At 40.3% G+C, this 15,992-nt stretch overlaps 1 protein-coding gene across 1 annotated transcript; it reads right to left on the bottom strand.

Annotated features, from left to right (window-relative positions):
* Positions 1-11,141: 11,141 nt before the first annotated feature.
* LOC111141209 (interleukin 5) lies at positions 11,142-13,379 on the bottom strand. Its single transcript, XM_022493615.1, has 4 exons — positions 13,198-13,379; positions 12,963-12,995; positions 11,764-11,892; positions 11,142-11,655 (listed from the first exon to the last, which is right to left on the bottom strand). The coding sequence occupies exons 1-4, from the start codon at positions 13,339-13,341 to the stop codon at positions 11,557-11,559; spliced, it is 405 nt and encodes a 134-aa protein (XP_022349323.1). The 5' UTR covers positions 13,342-13,379; the 3' UTR covers positions 11,142-11,556.
* Between the last annotated feature and the right edge of the window lie 2,613 nt (positions 13,380-15,992).

Raw genomic sequence — 15,992 nt, 5'->3', positions numbered from 1 at the left:
GTTCTGGGTGGATCTGTGGAAACGTCTTCTTTTCCACTCATTACGTTATGTCAGCACCTTTTCAGCTTCTGAGAAACAGGAAGCACTGTGATGTGTGGTGGGGTTTGAAAGGATGATAAGAGACATAATCACATTTCTTTGGTTTGAGCATGGAGGACTGGGGTTCCTGTTTGCTCTGACATGAACACATTACCTTTTCCCTTTAGCCAGAATTCTGGAGGATGAGGACTATGTGGGAAATATGTTTTATGGGGGAGAAGAATAAGGGGATAAGAGCTTTTAAAATATTGTTATGAAACATTATATGTACAAAAAATGTACAGTTTAAAACATAACAAAACTTTAAAAATCCATGTGTCCATCATCCCATCCCTTGAGGTGACTTTCTCATAATATCCCACTCCCTCCCCACCAGAGGCAGCCACTATCTTAATTTCTGTGGTTAATCATTTCTTTGCTATTCTTTATGATTTTATCACATATGTAAATAACCTTAAATTATATATGATTTTATTTTGCCCATTTTTGACCTTTTTAAAAAAATATTTATTCATTTATTTTAGAGAGAGTAGGGGAGGGGCAGAGGGTGAGGAAGAGAGTCTCAAGCAGATTCTATACTCAGTTTGGAGCCTTACATGGGGCTCAATCTCACAACCCTGAGATCAGGACCTGAGCTGAAACCAAAAGTCAGACATTTAACACAACAAGCCACCCAGGTGCCCCATTTTTTACCCTTTTATAAATGGAATCTTTAGAGGGGTATATTTAAGACTTGCATTTACTGTTCAACAAAATGTTTTCAGACTCATCTGTCTGGACCCGAATAACTATACATTCATTTACTTTACTGCAAACCCAATGAATAACTAAATAAGAATTATCTATTTTATACTGACAGGCATTTCCTTTTTTTCCCCAGTTTTAGCTATTAAAAACAGTGATGCTAAAAGGTTGTTAGGTAAATGCTAAGAAAATCTGAATAAAGTATAGACTTTAATTAACAATAACGTATCAGTATTGGTTCATTAATGTGACAAATGTACCATCCAGTTGTAAGGTTCTCATAGTAGGGGAAATTGGATGTGGAGTACATGGGAACTTTGCACTCTCTTCACAATTTTTCTGTAAATCTAAAATTATTTTAAAATAAAAAAATTTGGGAGCGCCTGGATGACTCAGTCAGTTGGGCGTCTTAGGTCATGATCCCGGGGTCCTGTGATCGAGCCCTATGTCAGGCTCCCTGTTTGGCAAGGAACCTGCTTCTCCCTCTCCCTTTGGTGCTCCCCCCTTGCTTGTGCTCTCTCACTCTCTCTCAAAATAAATTTATTTTTTAAAGTTTTAAAAATTTATTTTTTAAAGAGCATAAATAAATAAATAATTTTTTAAAAAAATATATAAATAAAATAAAAATTTGATGGGGCACCTGGCTGGCTCAGTCAGTAAAGTGTCTAGCTCTTGATCTTGAAATTGTGAGTTCAAGTCCCATGCTGGATGTAGAGATTACTTAAAAATTAAATTTAGTTTAATTTAATTTAAAAATTTGTTAAGGAAAACTCAATGGTGGGGCACCTGAGTGGCTCAATCTGTTAAGGATCTACCTTCAGCTCAGGTCATGATCCCAGGGTCCTAGGATCAAGCCCTGCATCAGTCTCCCTGCTTCTCCTTTTGCCCCTCCCCCAACTTGGCATGCACTCTCTCTCAAATAAATAAAATCTTAAAAAAAAAAAAAAAGATAAAAGAAAACCCAGTGCTGTTATGAGCAGACTTTCTTAAATCTTTCAATATCCATGTGCAAGAATTTCTTTAGAATGTATACCAGGTTGAAATTCTGGGTCACAGAGTACACATGTCTTCAACGTCCTTAGCTCTGCATTTCGAGAGTACCAATTTTTACTGTCCCACAGACAATGTGTAAGAATTCCTTTTACTTCACATCCTGGGCAAAACTTGTGATATCTGGACTTTTTAAATTTTTGCCGGTCTGGTGGGTGTGAGATACTATCTCATTGTGGTTTAATTTTGTATTTCCCTGATTACTAACAACTTTGAACATCTCTTTGTGTTTATTGGCCATCTGTGCTTCCTGTTCTGAGAATATGCTCACTCATGTCATTTACCTTTTTTTTTTTTTTTTCTGGTGGGTTATTTATCTTTTTCTTATTGAGGGCTTATCTTTTTCTTATTAAGAGGACTTTGTTACTCATTCTGAAAACGAATCCTTTGTCATTTATACGTAACACAAATATATGTCCTAACTTACAACTTTTCTTTTACTCAGTAGATTTGTTGAATGCTGAGTACATTTATCTTTTCCTTACTGATCTGTGCTTTGAGGGCTTTATTTATGAAATCCTTCTATTCATTCTGGAGAGCTCTTGTTTGCTCCTTTAGATCTACTTCTTTGCATTTTTCTGTGGCCCTGGGTGGAGGGCAGACTTGTCTGGACTACATTAATGACTTCTTCTCTCCTGGATTCCCCTGTGAGTTTGATCTTGAGGATCCGGGACAGGCAAACTAAGGGTGGGAACTAAATGAAGTCAAGGTGTTTGTCTTCCCAAATCTCTCCTGGTAAGGCTGCTGCAAGTTAGCTGTGTCCCTGACTGAAGATCCCAGCTCCTACCGGTGGCCCTTTCCCCACAGCCCTCTGTGTCTTGGAGTTTGACCAACTATCCCTCTCCTGTTACAGCTCCTGTTATTAGGCCTAGAGGATTGCGTTTTCCCTCCTGGTTTCCCTACATCCTGTTCTCACTGTTAAAATGGCCCAAATAGTAAATAACATTTCCTCAAATTACCCGGTTTTCTAGAATTATTCCAGTTGTTTCCTGATAGATATGTTCACCCCAAGGTCATATTTTTATTTTACTTTATTTCTTTATTCACTTATTTATGTATTTATTTTTGGAGTAAACTCCATGCCCAGTGTGGGGTTTGAACTCATGACCCCAAGACCAAGAATCATGGTGCCCTTCTTCTTCTTCTTCTTTCTCCTCTCTTCTCCTTCCTCCTCCTCCTCCTCCTCTTCTTCTTCTTCTTCTTCTTCTTCTTCTTCTTCTTCTTCTTCCTCAAAACTTATTTATTTATTCGAGAGAGAGAAAGCATACATGATCAGGAGGAGGGGCAGAGAGAGAGAGAGAGAGAGAAAGAGAGAAGCAGACTCCCTGCTGAACATGGAGCCTGGCATGGAACTCCATCTCATGACCCCAAGATCATGTCCTGAGCTGAAATCAAGGGCTGGACACCAAAACAAATGAGCCACCCAGGCGCCCCACCCCATCTTTAAAAAAAAATTATCTATTGGTCTCTCTCTCTAGCTGTCCTTGACACTCTCTCTCTTGCCCTTGACACTACTGACACTTTATACGAGATAATTCTTTGCTGTAGGGGCTGTTCTGTGCAATGGGTGTTTAGTAGAATTCCTGGCCTCTACCCATGAGATCATGGCAGTAGCCTCTTTTTTCTCTCTAGCTGTGACAACCAAAAATTGCCAAATGTTCTCCCAGGAATGGGAAGGGTTGGGGGGGGATTGCTCTTTGTTAAGAACCACTGCTCTACCCTATGTAAAGATCTTGTTGACTTAATAAAGTTTGATATCTCATGGGGGCAAGATCACCCACTCTGATCTCCTTCTTTAGGATTGTGTTAGCTATTCTTGGACCCTAATTCTTCCATGTACTTTTTTTTTAAGATTTTTATTTATTTATTTGACAGAGAGAAAGAGATCACAAGTAGGCTGAGAGGCAGGCAGAGAGAGAGGGGGAAGCAGGTTCCCCTCCAAGCAGAGAGCCTGATGCAGGGCTCAATCCCAGGACCCTGAGATCATGACCTGAGCCAAAGGCAGAGGCTTAACCCGCTGAGCCACCCAGGCGCCCCCCCATGTACATTTTAGAATCAGCTTTGTAAGTACCATGAAAAAAACTGTTGGGATTTTGATAGGTTTTATATTGAATTTATAGATCAGGTTCCAAATTATTGTATTGACTTTTTGTATCCATGATCATGGTGGGTGTCTGTGTTTGTTGAGGTCCTTTTAAAATTATTTCAATAAAGCTTTAAATCAACTTTCAGTAAAGTTTTTCACATTTTGTTAAATTTATTCTTTGGCACCTTATAGTTTTCTAAGTGTTATAAATGATATCTTCTTTAAGATTTATTTCTTTTTTTTTTTTAAAGATTTTATTTATTTATTTGACAGAGAGAAATCACAAGTAGGCAGAGAGGCAGGCAGAGAGAGAGGAGGAAGCAGGCTCCCCGCTGAGCAGAAAGCCCGACGCGGGGCTCGAACCCAGGACCTGGGATCATGACCTGAGCCGAAGGCAGTGGCTTAACCCACTGAGCCACCCAGGCACCCCTAAGATTTATTTCTATTTGTTCGTGATGTGTAACAATGTAATAAATTCTGTATATTGATCAAGCATTTGATAAATTCTTTTTTTAAGATTTTATTTATTTATCTGATAGCAAGAGAGACGGTGAGAGAGGGAGTACAAGCAGGGGGAGGGGGAGAAGGAGAAGCAGGCTCTCCACTGAGCAGGGCGCCTGATGTGAGGCTCAGTCCCAGGACCGTGGGATCATGACCTGAGCCAAAGGCAGACACAGAAGGACTGAGCCACCCAGGAGCCCCTAGTTTGATAATCTCTTATTACTTATAATCATTTACTACCCCTATGTCCTTTTGGGTTTTATTTTTGTCATTTTGCATCATCTGTATATATATATATGTATATATATGCACACACAAATGTTTGTGTATATACACAAATATATATATACACACAAACATTTGTGTCTGTACGTGGATTTTGTTTTTTCTGTTACAATCCTTATATATATTTGTATAATTATACTCTTGTTGCAAAGGCTAGTACCTGCAGTCACAGTTTTTAAACAAAATGAAGTTAACATTATCCACGGTCACCAGTAACCCCTATAAAGTCTGTGCAAATTGGAAAAAGAAGCTTCTTCCTCAATACCCTTTACTTCCATCTGGTAGGAAATTATCATGATACATATTCAAATCCACAATGTCTATGATGTAAAATGTGCTCCCTGGGAGTGTGCTGTGCACATACAGTGGTCCTGCACATTCTTGCATTGGTTCCTGGCTTTATTTATTTATTTATCTGTTTATTTATGGGAGGGGCAGAGGGAGAGGGCAAGAGAGAATCTCAAGCAGGCTCCATGCCCAGTGCAGAGCCTGATGCAGGGCTCGATCCCACAACCTCAAGAGTCACCACTTAGCTGACTGAACCAGCCAGGCATCCCGCATGTTATATATATCTTTTTATACATTCTGAATTTGGATCGATAACATTTTCTTTACATTTTTTACATCCATGTTCATGAGTGACTATAGCATCATAATTTTCTTTTTTTTTTTTTGGTGATGCCTCCCTCTGGTTTTACTAATATGTATTAGCCTCTCAAAATGAGTTGGAAAATACTGTGTTTTGTTTATTTTCTGTAAGAGTTTACATATGTTTCGAATTACATCTAATTTGAAAGTTTGGAAGGACTCACCCATAAAACTATCTAGGCTTTGTGTATTCTTTGTGGGAATATTTTAAATGATTAATTCAATTATCGTAATGGTTATAGAACCCTTTGTATTCTTGCATCAGTTTTTAGAATTTAAATTTGCATGGGGCACATGTTTGTGTGCCTTCTCAGATTTCCTCCACTTTCTCTTTTCTCTCTCTTGGTCAGCATCTCACTCACACCAAGTCACCCTTATGCTTCCAGGCACAGTTGAAATGCCACACTATGTGGAATGAAGGTTGACTCCCAAGTGGCTACTAATGACATTGCCTATAAGGCAACAGAGGTGAATTTGACTAATAGGATGTGGCAGACAAAAGGGAGCCTGGCATATGAATTCCCTTCTCCTTTGCCCTTTCTCTGTGCTGTTCTGCCTTTCAGCACTCCTGCAGAAATTCCCTGGGATAAGCACATGTACCTGCAGAGAGATTTGCTATGCTTGCTCACACGTTGGTGTGAAGTTGGGGCCAGTACCCTAATGTATCACACCATACTGCTGCATGTCTTTCTTGCCTCACCTCCCTCTTTCCCTCAACCTAACCAATATAAGCTTATAACTCCCAAATTAAGTGTCCGCTCCTTAATGCTTGCTTCAGGCTCTGCTTTCTGAGGAATCCCCGGCTGTGGACAGTTGGTATCAGATGTAACAAACCCTTGAAATGAAATTTTGAAGTTTAATTGCTCACTTCTCTGAAATAATAGGAACCTATTGCTGATGCTATGCAGACTGACTTATAGCATGCAGTGGCTTTGGAGGGGTTTTTTTTTTTAAGCTTTTAATTGATTAATTTGGATAAGGTGCAGATGGGGAGCAAAGCAATGGAAGACGAAGTGGGTGAGATATATGGGAGCTATGTTAATTGCAATCCAATTGCAACTGCAAAGCACAATGACTCTTCTGATAGCCCTGGAGACCTTACCTAAAAAGAGTGATAGGCTCAGAAAAATCTAATTCCGATTTAAAGGGCACTCTGAATGCTAGCAGACTTCCATGGCAACTCTAAAAGAGACCCCTTGTGCACTTGAGTGGCTCAGTCAGAAGAGCATGCGACTCTCGATCTTGGAGTCATGAAATTACACCACATTGGGTGTAGGAATTACCAAATAAATAAACTTTAAGAAATGGAGACCTTTATCTCTTGCAGCCACAGGGCAGACTGAGCTGAGAATTATGCTCAGGGTCTGATCATTTGTAGGTCTTAGTAGAGCTTCAAAGGAGAATAGTTGTGCACCTTTGGCATTCCTCTATGACAAAGCGTAGGACCTTATAGCAAGAGTGTGGGACCATGAGACCTGGGAAAGGAACACATGGGTGAGAAAACCTGAGACTCTTGAAACCCCAAATTCTTCTGAGTTCTCCTTAAATGGAAGTAGCAGCCCTTTCCCCCTTGCCAAAGTGGACTATTTCCTCCTTGCTTAAAGAGAGAAAAATTATTTCTCTTGATACAGGTGCCTCCCAAGATGATATTTTTTCTCCTCTTCACACTCCCCACTATCTGCAGGTCAGCAATCATATTTAGAGCTCAGAATGTTTGTATCAATTAGGGCCCAATCAGAAGACAGAAGCTATACCAGCGATTTCAATAGAGAGAATTGAATATAAATAATTGTTAAGCAAGTATTGGATGACTGGAGAGGCAGAAAGGGAGCAATAAGGTATTATGAAGGTGGTGATTTGTGGGAAGCCACTATTGCCCCTATTCCTGGAGATCAAAGGGAAGAGGTTAGAATTATTAAAACATACAACCTTAGGGGAAGGAACTCCCAGACCTGAAGATCAAAGATCGGCAGCTGGTGGTGTTTCTGAGCTCAGAAAAGGGGCAGATGGTAATAGGATCCAGATCTCTGGGGGGAAAGTGCTGGTTGAGTGGTGCCGGGGTCTTGGAGGGGGGATGAAATACTCTAAGGTTTTTGAATGAATGTTGGCAAAACTACAAACTGTAACCGATTGCTCCTACTGGAGTGAACTGCTGCTGCCAGGGTAGCACTAAGATTAGGATTAGGAATGTAAATGACAGGAATCAGAGGGGAAAACAAGGAATAGTAGGCAAACAGGAATGAGCAAGTCCCTTCTTCCTCCAGCCTCCTAGTCTAGCGCCCCCTACTGACAGATACTAACAGAGAATCAGCTGACAAAAGAGAACCTTGTTCACAGGGTCCCAGTTCTACTAGAGTATAGAAGGTGTGTTTGAAGGTGAGAGGCATTAGCTTCCCAGCTGACATTCAGGTGTGTGGGAGCTTACAGATATGTACTGTCAGAATCCAATGCCAAGTGGATCCTGTTAGTCCAGAGCAATAAAGAATTGAGTAGATAGAGTTGAATTCATTGACGGGGGGCTACTCACTATGATGCAGGATTTAATGTTTTGTCAAGAACACCGAGAGCTTATCCTAACAGTTTACTGGAATGTCTCTTAGAAGCCTACAGAAGATGAAATGGAGATGCCAGAACTTCCTTTCCATCGTGTTGAAGATGAGGGCAGATTGCTCAGGAAATAGGAATACTAGATAGATGTATTGTATATGGTCTGAGTACCCACTCTGGCCATGTTCTCTGTAGGTCACAGAAAACACTCCTTTCGCTACCATAGCACAAGATGCCTTAGTGAGGAGAAACAGGCATCATTGCAAAGGTTGGTAGTAGAAGTTCTCCATAAGCTGGGTTGAAGGTGGGGGATGCTGCCATTGACATGGGCTCCCCGATAATCAGTTGGCAAGATGGAATTCCTAGGAAGGCAGAGGCCAAAGTGGTCATAATTACTACAATGAGCAGTCAGGCTATATAAAGTCCCTTTGACCCTTGGATTTATAGTGGTGGCTAATATAGTAAAGCATTTCAAGAGGCAAGAGAGGTGGATAATTGGTCAACATGCTATTCAGTGTATGGGTAGTTAGATACAATCAAAAGCTTATGGTTGAGGTGTGCAAGAACCATCACAATGGAAAATCAGACCTTTCATTCATTTCCCAGATTCCAGTAACCATTCATTAAATGGGAGGGACCCTAGAATCCTACTTCATGGAGTAAGCTTTCTTTCTTCAATCCTTTACCAAAGGGCCCTAGACCATTCATGAGAATAACCATGCACTGGTAAAGGTCATACTCAGACTTTTCTCTTTAAAAAAAAAAAAAAAAAGCAAACACATTTTATTTATTTATTTATTTATTTATTTATTTATTTATGAGAGAGAGTGTGCAGGTGCATGTGTGTGACAAGAGGTAGAGTGGGGGAAGAACAGAGGGGGAGGGAGAGAATCTCCAGCAGATTCCACACTGAGCACAGAGCCAGACATAGATCCAGTGTGGGGCTCAGAAATACATGTTCTTGGATTTTTTTTTTTTTTTTGGTGTGGTTTTTTAAAAAAAAATTTTAATTTTTAAAAGATTTTATTTATTTATTTATTTATTTATTTGGCAGAGAGAGCACAAGCACGGGGAGCAGAAGAGGGAGAAGGAGAAGCAGGCTCTCCACTGAGCAGAGAGCCCAATGCGGGGCCCGATCCCAGGACCCCGGGATCATGACCTGAGCCGAAGGCAGAGGCTTTAACCCACTGAGCCACCCAGGCACCCCTTGGACCCATTACTTTGAGATGTTCTTTGGGAAGGGTCCTCTGTGTCCCTCCAAAACTCAGCCTATTCACTCACACTGGCTCCTCTACCTGGGGTCACAGTGACATCCCCAAGATAGAGTGAGTGGCTGCCCTGTTGTTGGGATAAGCTTTTGAGAGGAAAAATAAGGCTTAGAAAGGTAGTCCTATTACCTGGAGGCTGCATTCCTCACCCCCGATACCCTGGGTTCTGGAACCCCACGATCAGTAGGTTTGGGTGAGGGTGCAGTGGATGTGATCTGCCAGAGGCCATCTGGATGTTTTTCCCTCTACAGGGAAAGTAGAATCAGTTTGAGGATCATAGTTTCTGCCTTTAAAACCCTTGGTACATCTGAGAAGTCGCATTTGGGTTGATTGTATACAGTGCAGATTGCTTTTAGCTTCTCTGAGCCCTGGTAGATTGGTAAGAGTTTATGAGTGGGATTTCAGACAGGCTATTCCAGTCTTAAATCCACCTGCACCGTACTGGACTTTCATAAAGAAGTGGAAAAATAACCTTTTTTGAGAGAGAATATAAGTCTACAAGGGCAGGGAATGTTGTCTGCTTTATTCATGATAGACCCTAGTCCCTAAAACAGTCCTGGACCAGTTGGGAGCTCAATAAATATTTGCTGAATGGAATTAAGTTGACATTCAGTCTCTTTACAAATCGAGTTTCCTGTTTCCTGTCAGTTTCTAGAGCAGTCAGCACAGTACTGTGCTGACCCATCTTCCTCGGCTCGGCTCCAACTCTCAGGGCTTGGTGGACGCACAGTTGGGGGTTTGGGCCATGACAGAGCGTTAACCACCATGCCTGGTTTGTGCTAGAAGGAAAACTTGTCTTCTTTCACGGAAGGTCTTGTATTCTCTGACATGAGACTCTATGTCTGACTACTCTGCCTCCTGTCCTGTGCCCAGACACAGCAGAGTGGTTGTTTAACACAAACAGGTGTGACCCATACAATCCATGCAGATAATGCATGGGGTAATTGCACCCATCGGTAAGAACCTCCAGCCTACACCTGCAACTGTATCCCAGCACGCAGTGTAGACCCTGTGATCCGTAAATGAATGAAGGAGTCAATGGCATAGTTGAATATTCTTATTGGATCTCTCCTCCAGTTTTATCTCAGTTTAAAAATCTATTTTAAAGAACGTACTTTCTGGATCCTTGAGAAATTTCCTCAAGCAGAAGAACCTTCGGTTATGGTACTGATTGTCATAGGCAGGCAGACTGAACTGCTGCTGCTCTACGACTGGGAATACAGGATGATGGAATCCTCTAGAACCCAGTCTTCTGAATATAATTGCCTACCAGCTTTTCAGTGAGATGAGGAAGAACTCTCCCAGGCCATCGTGCTCTGGGCTCCACCAAGAGGGTTCCTGCCTCCCTCCCTGAACCAGCAGTGGGATTGGTCTGCCAAATTCTTCTCAGTGGCCAGGAAGAGACCTAGTTACAGACTTTTACACTCTCCTCCTCCCAGGAAGATCCTTGAAAGTAATTTTAATTCTCCAGCCAGTCCTGGAAGTTTCATTCATTCATTCATTCATTCGTCACCTTCCATTTAACACGCATCCTCCCAGGTTCTGGTACACTGTGTCGAGGAAACCATGCTCAGCCCCTGCTGCCCACATCCACACTAAGGCCTACTGGATCACTTCCGCCTGTGGTTTGCCTAGCAATCCTGCGACCTCTGTCACCAGGGAGACAGGAATGCTCAGCCAGCACAGATGCAGACTCTCCCTCCAAACTCAGTGTGTTTTCACCCAGACTGTGCTCACTTCAAGAGTAAGACAGAAATGGCTGGGTAGCTCAGTTAGTTAAGTGCTAGACTTGGTTTCGGCCCATGTTCTGATCTACTGGGTAGTGAGATCAAGCCCTGTGTCGGGCTCTGGGCTCAGCTGGAGTCTACTTGGATGTTCTGTCTCCCTGTCCTTCCCCAGCTCATGCTCTGTCTCAAATAAATACATAAATCTTAAAAAAAAAAAAAGAGTAGGACAGAGACCAGCAACAAACTGAATCAGAGTTGTTTATTTTTGTTTTATTGGAACATAACATGATCTGATATAAATATTAATTTATCAAATTCTTAATTGTTTCATAAATAAATATTAAGTTAACAGACATTTTACAGAATGTTGTGTTAAATAAGGTTAAAGTACATATTTATTTTGCCTGGAGCAAACTGGAGGAAAATACTTCCATGATCGGATATCTGAAATATGTCTCTAACATTTTATTTTTATGCCTTCTGCTTGTGTGAGGAGGTGAAGTAGTAGGTTGCCTGAAATATCTACTTTGCCTCTGAAGTTTAAGTCTACGACCGATCATTAAGCACCCCCCCCAACAGTTGCTTGGCCCTCATTCTCATTCCAAAAGAAAACATTTTTCTTCTCCTCCAAAATCTTTCACTAAAATAAGTCAGTTTTGTCTCAACTTTCTGTTGTCCACTCAGTGTTTATGACACCAAGAAACACTTGCAGGTAGTCTAGGAACTTTTTTACTCTCCATCTTTCTCCTCCACATTTTTTCTGTGAAAAGAGCAGACAAGAGGTATTGTAGGAAAACTGTCAGTTCTTGTCAAAACAGCCCCAGCTAGAAAAATACACTTAAGTTTCCACCAAATATCTTTAACTTACTTTTTGGCTGTCTATATGTGCTTTTATGAAAGACAAATTTCGGAATAGTTTATCCACAGCCGCTGCTTGTGCAGTTTGGTTCTTTAATATGTCTATACCCTGAAAGACTTCTTCGATGCACAGTTGGTGCTAAATGAAGAAAATTTTTAAAAATATAAATAAAACAAGCTATAAAAATTTGGTGCAAAAAGTTGGACTTTGTTTTGTGGAGTTTACACAAGTTCCTTTCTCCCAAGAGTATTTTCCTTGTTTCTTTTCCAGGTGGGAAACCACCTCATACTGACCTATAAATTCTTCCTTTTTAAAAAAAAAAAATTTATTTATTTGTTTGAGAGACAGAGAAAGAGCACAAGTGGGGTGGGGGTCGAGAGAGAGGGAGAAGCAGAGTCCTTCCTGATCAGGGACCACGATGTGGGGCTTGATCCCAGGACCTTGAGATCATGTCCTGAGCCGAAGGCAGCTGATTAAACAACTGAGCCACCCAGGCGCCCTGAGCTATAATTTCAGTAAGTAAGTGACATTTATATAATTATTGAGGAGTTTGACAAATGATATAAATTAAATGCTTAATGAGAAATAAAGTGTTTAAGAAGTATAATGCAACTACATTACTGATTTACCTCATATCAGAGTTTCCTCTGACAGTTCTAAGTGGTAATTTTATTCTATTTAGACTAATGATATCACATCTTTTACATTTTAAAATGACCATGACATACTCCAAAGGTATATATTTCCATTAGAGTTAAAATCATTTAAGAAATGACTATTAATATGAGACTTCACTATATATTTTAATGTCTACTGACCATAATTCTAAAAATATAACCCTAAGTTGCTGGTACTTACAGAAAGACTTCAAAGTGAGGAAAGCCATAGATAGAGGTGAATGGAGACTAGGAGGCACCTCTCACCCAATGTGGAATTTTTCTGGAAAGAACGCTTGACATGAGGCTCTTTGAGATGTAGAACTGACAACATCAGAAAAGGGCCTGATGCGCTTGCCTAATGGATTCTACTTAATATGGTAGAGTCATTCCTAACACCATTCCTAATATTCAAAAGCACATACATTCACATCTGCACACATAAAAACAAAATAGGTCAAATTAAATCATCCCAATGTTAACTAATGCTTTGTAGCTTAAAATACAAAACTGATTCATGCAATCATTTTGTCAAATAACAATTTAACTTACATTTGTATTTTCAGGAGTAGGAATCATCAGGTTCTGAAAAGGAAAAGAAATACATTCATTTTTAACGTATTTTAAGATTTATAACTTTTAATATAACGTTTCCTAGTAACATGGCTATGCGTTATATATTACTAACACTCATAATTTCATTATTAATAACAGATCTTTAAAAATTAGCGACTGGCAATGATTACCCATGTTTTTTAAAGACTGCAGGAATCAAAAAGAAAATTACCCCGTCACCTATCAGCAGAGTTCGATGAGTGGAGAGCAGTGTCAAGGTCTCTGCCACCAGTCTGTTCATGGGACTTTCTACAGCAGTGACAGAAACATAGGCAGCCCCAAGAGCTAGCAAACTCAAATGCAGAAGCAGTCTCATAGCTCTCAAATGCTCAGTGTTTGCCTTGAGCAAAGAAAGTGCATACTACAAGATTGCATCCCCAACCAATTTATTCTCTATCTTTGAGGAAATGAATAATTTCTAACAATCAGATAGAGGATGCTTAATAATGGCATATCGTAATACGAAATGTTTCCAATGCCTTATAGCTTAAAAAATAAGTTTGCTTTTATCTTTTAATAATTATAAAAATCCCTACTTCTCCCCCTTTAAAAACATTTTCTATTACAAAGAAAATCCTTGGGTTGATGAATTATTGCCTCACATTTGCATTTCTTAAAATTGGAAGATTGAATTTCCTCTTTAAAGATGTGTATAAAAAGGAGAGGTATAATGCATACCATTAGATTTTATACCAGAATGTATAAATATTGGGAAAGTCTTTTTCAGGTTAACTAAATTCTATCACTATTGTTACTAGACCAATCTGTCTGTTGTTGTTTTTTTTAAGATTTTATTTATTTATTTGACAGACAGCGATCACAAGTAGGCAGAGAGGCAGGCAGAGAGAGAGAAAGAGGAGGAAGCAGGCTCCCTGCTGAGCAGAGAGACGGATGCAGGACTCAATCTCAGGACACTGGGATTATGACCTGAGCTGAAGGCAGAGGCTTTAACCCACTGAGCCACCCAGGTACCCCTCTGTTTTTTTTTTTTTTTTAAGATTTTATTTATTTATTTGAGAGAAATCAAATGAGCATGAGAAGGGGGATGTCAGATGGAGACGAAGACTTCATGCTTAGCAGGGAGCCCAATGTGCGACTCGATCCTAGGACTCCAGGATCATGGCCTGAGCCAAAGGCAGTCGCTTAACCAACTAAGCCACCCAGGCACCCCTAGACCGATCTGTCTTAAAAGAAATTTATTTTTTTTAAGATTTTATTTATTTGTGTATTTATTTGTCAGAGAGAAAGAGCACAAGCAGACAGAGTGGCAGGCGGAGGCAGAGAGAGAAACAGGCTCCCTGTTGAGCAAGGAGCCCAATGCGGGACTCTATCCCACAACCCTAGGATCATGACCTGAGTCAAAGGCTGTGGCTCAACTGACTGAGCCACACCGGCATTCCTTAAAAGGAATTTAAAATACTTGCAGAAAGATGGTGGTTAGAGCAGAGACCATCAAAATTTAGCAGGGTCAAGTTCACTGGCAACTATGTTAGGATCCTTCCTGTTACCAGTGACCAAAAACCCAACCCCAGCTGGTTGAAGCCAAACAGGGAATTATTAGATCCAAATGATCCAGGGTAGGGGCTCCTTTATATCTTGCTTGCCTTGGTGATTCTTCCTTGGCTTTCTTGTTGGCCAGGTCTCCCACTGTGGTCCCAAGATGATGTCAAATCTCCTGGATCTTTATGTATCCTGTTCCTGGGTGGCAGGAGAAAGCAAAATGTGCTTGTCTGTTTGCTCAATTAGAAGTCCTAGAATTCAGCTTCCTTGTGACAAAGGACCTCATGTTCACCCTTGAACAGTGGCTGGGATATGCGTTATACTGACTAGCTCTCCCTGTAGTTGGAAGCAAGCTTCACCCCACCCAAGGTGCTCACTGGCTGTGCAGATCAATGGAATGTACAAGGTGTAACATAGCAAAGGTGGTGGGACTAAGTAAACTGCAGCATTGAATGACCTGTCTAAAGTCTTGGACTGCTACTTAGCTTCAGCTGATTGTTGCCATGTGACACCCTTGGACTTCTGTTGCTAGATCATCCCATTTTTTAAAGAATTCAAAAGCTTGCTTATTATGTATAACTTCCTGATTTTTAAATGCTGGCAATTCATATTTTTTAAAAAATGATATAGGGTACCACTGTACCGCCCCTGATTTACAGTATAACTGTGGGTCAAGCGGGGGGGCTAGTTATTTAAAAAAAAACCCTTCTATTCAAAATAATATTTTGAGTAATATTTTATTATGGTAAAATACACATACCATAAAATATAATATCTCAGCCATTTTTAATGTACTTAAAATGTACACTTAAAGTGTACACTCACAATGTTATACGCTCCATCTTGCAAAACTGAAACTCCACATCCATTAAACAACAGCTATTTCCCCTCTCCCCAGCCCCTGATAATCATGCTTCTACTTTGTGTCTCTATGAATGTGACTCTTCTAGGTAACTCATATAAGTGGAATCATATGGCACTTGTCTTTTTGTGACTGACTTATTTCACTGAAAAGATCTTCAAGATTCATCTACATTGTAGCATTGGACAGAACTTTCTTTCCTTTCCTTTTTAAGGCAGAACAATATTCCATCATATCATATACCACATTTTGCTTCTTCATTCACCTGTCAGTGACATTTGGGTTGCTTGCATCTTTCGGCTATTGTGAATATGCTGCTATGAGCATGAGTGTACAAAATTAGATTTCTTAAAATGTCCTAATTCATTAACTTTTCCTCTGTGGGACTGATCTCCCAAACCTGACTTCAAACTCTTTCATAGCAAAGACCATAAAATAATGTATTTAAAAGAGCTTTATTAATGTAAAACTCCATACAAAAGTTAATTATTTTAATCTCCTGTGCAGAAGGAGAACTTCAAGTAACTTTTGTTGCTATCCCACCCTCTGAAGTGCGGCGTCATCCCCCTGAAGCGTGGGATACACAGCGACTTCATTTTAAAGAA

The sequence above is a fragment of the Enhydra lutris genome, unplaced genomic scaffold (genome assembly GCF_002288905.1).
Source record: "Enhydra lutris kenyoni isolate GAN:26980312 unplaced genomic scaffold, ASM228890v2 scaffoldscaffold5, whole genome shotgun sequence".
In the NCBI taxonomy this organism is placed as follows: Eukaryota; Metazoa; Chordata; class Mammalia; order Carnivora; family Mustelidae; genus Enhydra; species Enhydra lutris.
Note: the sequence above shows the minus strand (reverse complement) of the source record. Positions and strands in the feature narration are given on the sequence as shown.

Coding starts and splice junctions, on each gene's coding strand:
- LOC111141209 (XM_022493615.1), bottom strand. CDS start 13,341: ATGAGACTGCTTCTGCATTTGAGTTTGCTAGCTCTTGGGGCTGCCTAT. Junction 12,996..13,197: donor CTCTGCTGATAGGTGACGGG/GTAATTTTCTTT, acceptor TTTCCTTTTCAG/AACCTGATGATTCCTACTCC. Junction 11,893..12,962: donor CTACTCCTGAAAATACAAAT/GTAAGTTAAATT, acceptor TTCTTCATTTAG/CACCAACTGTGCATCGAAGA.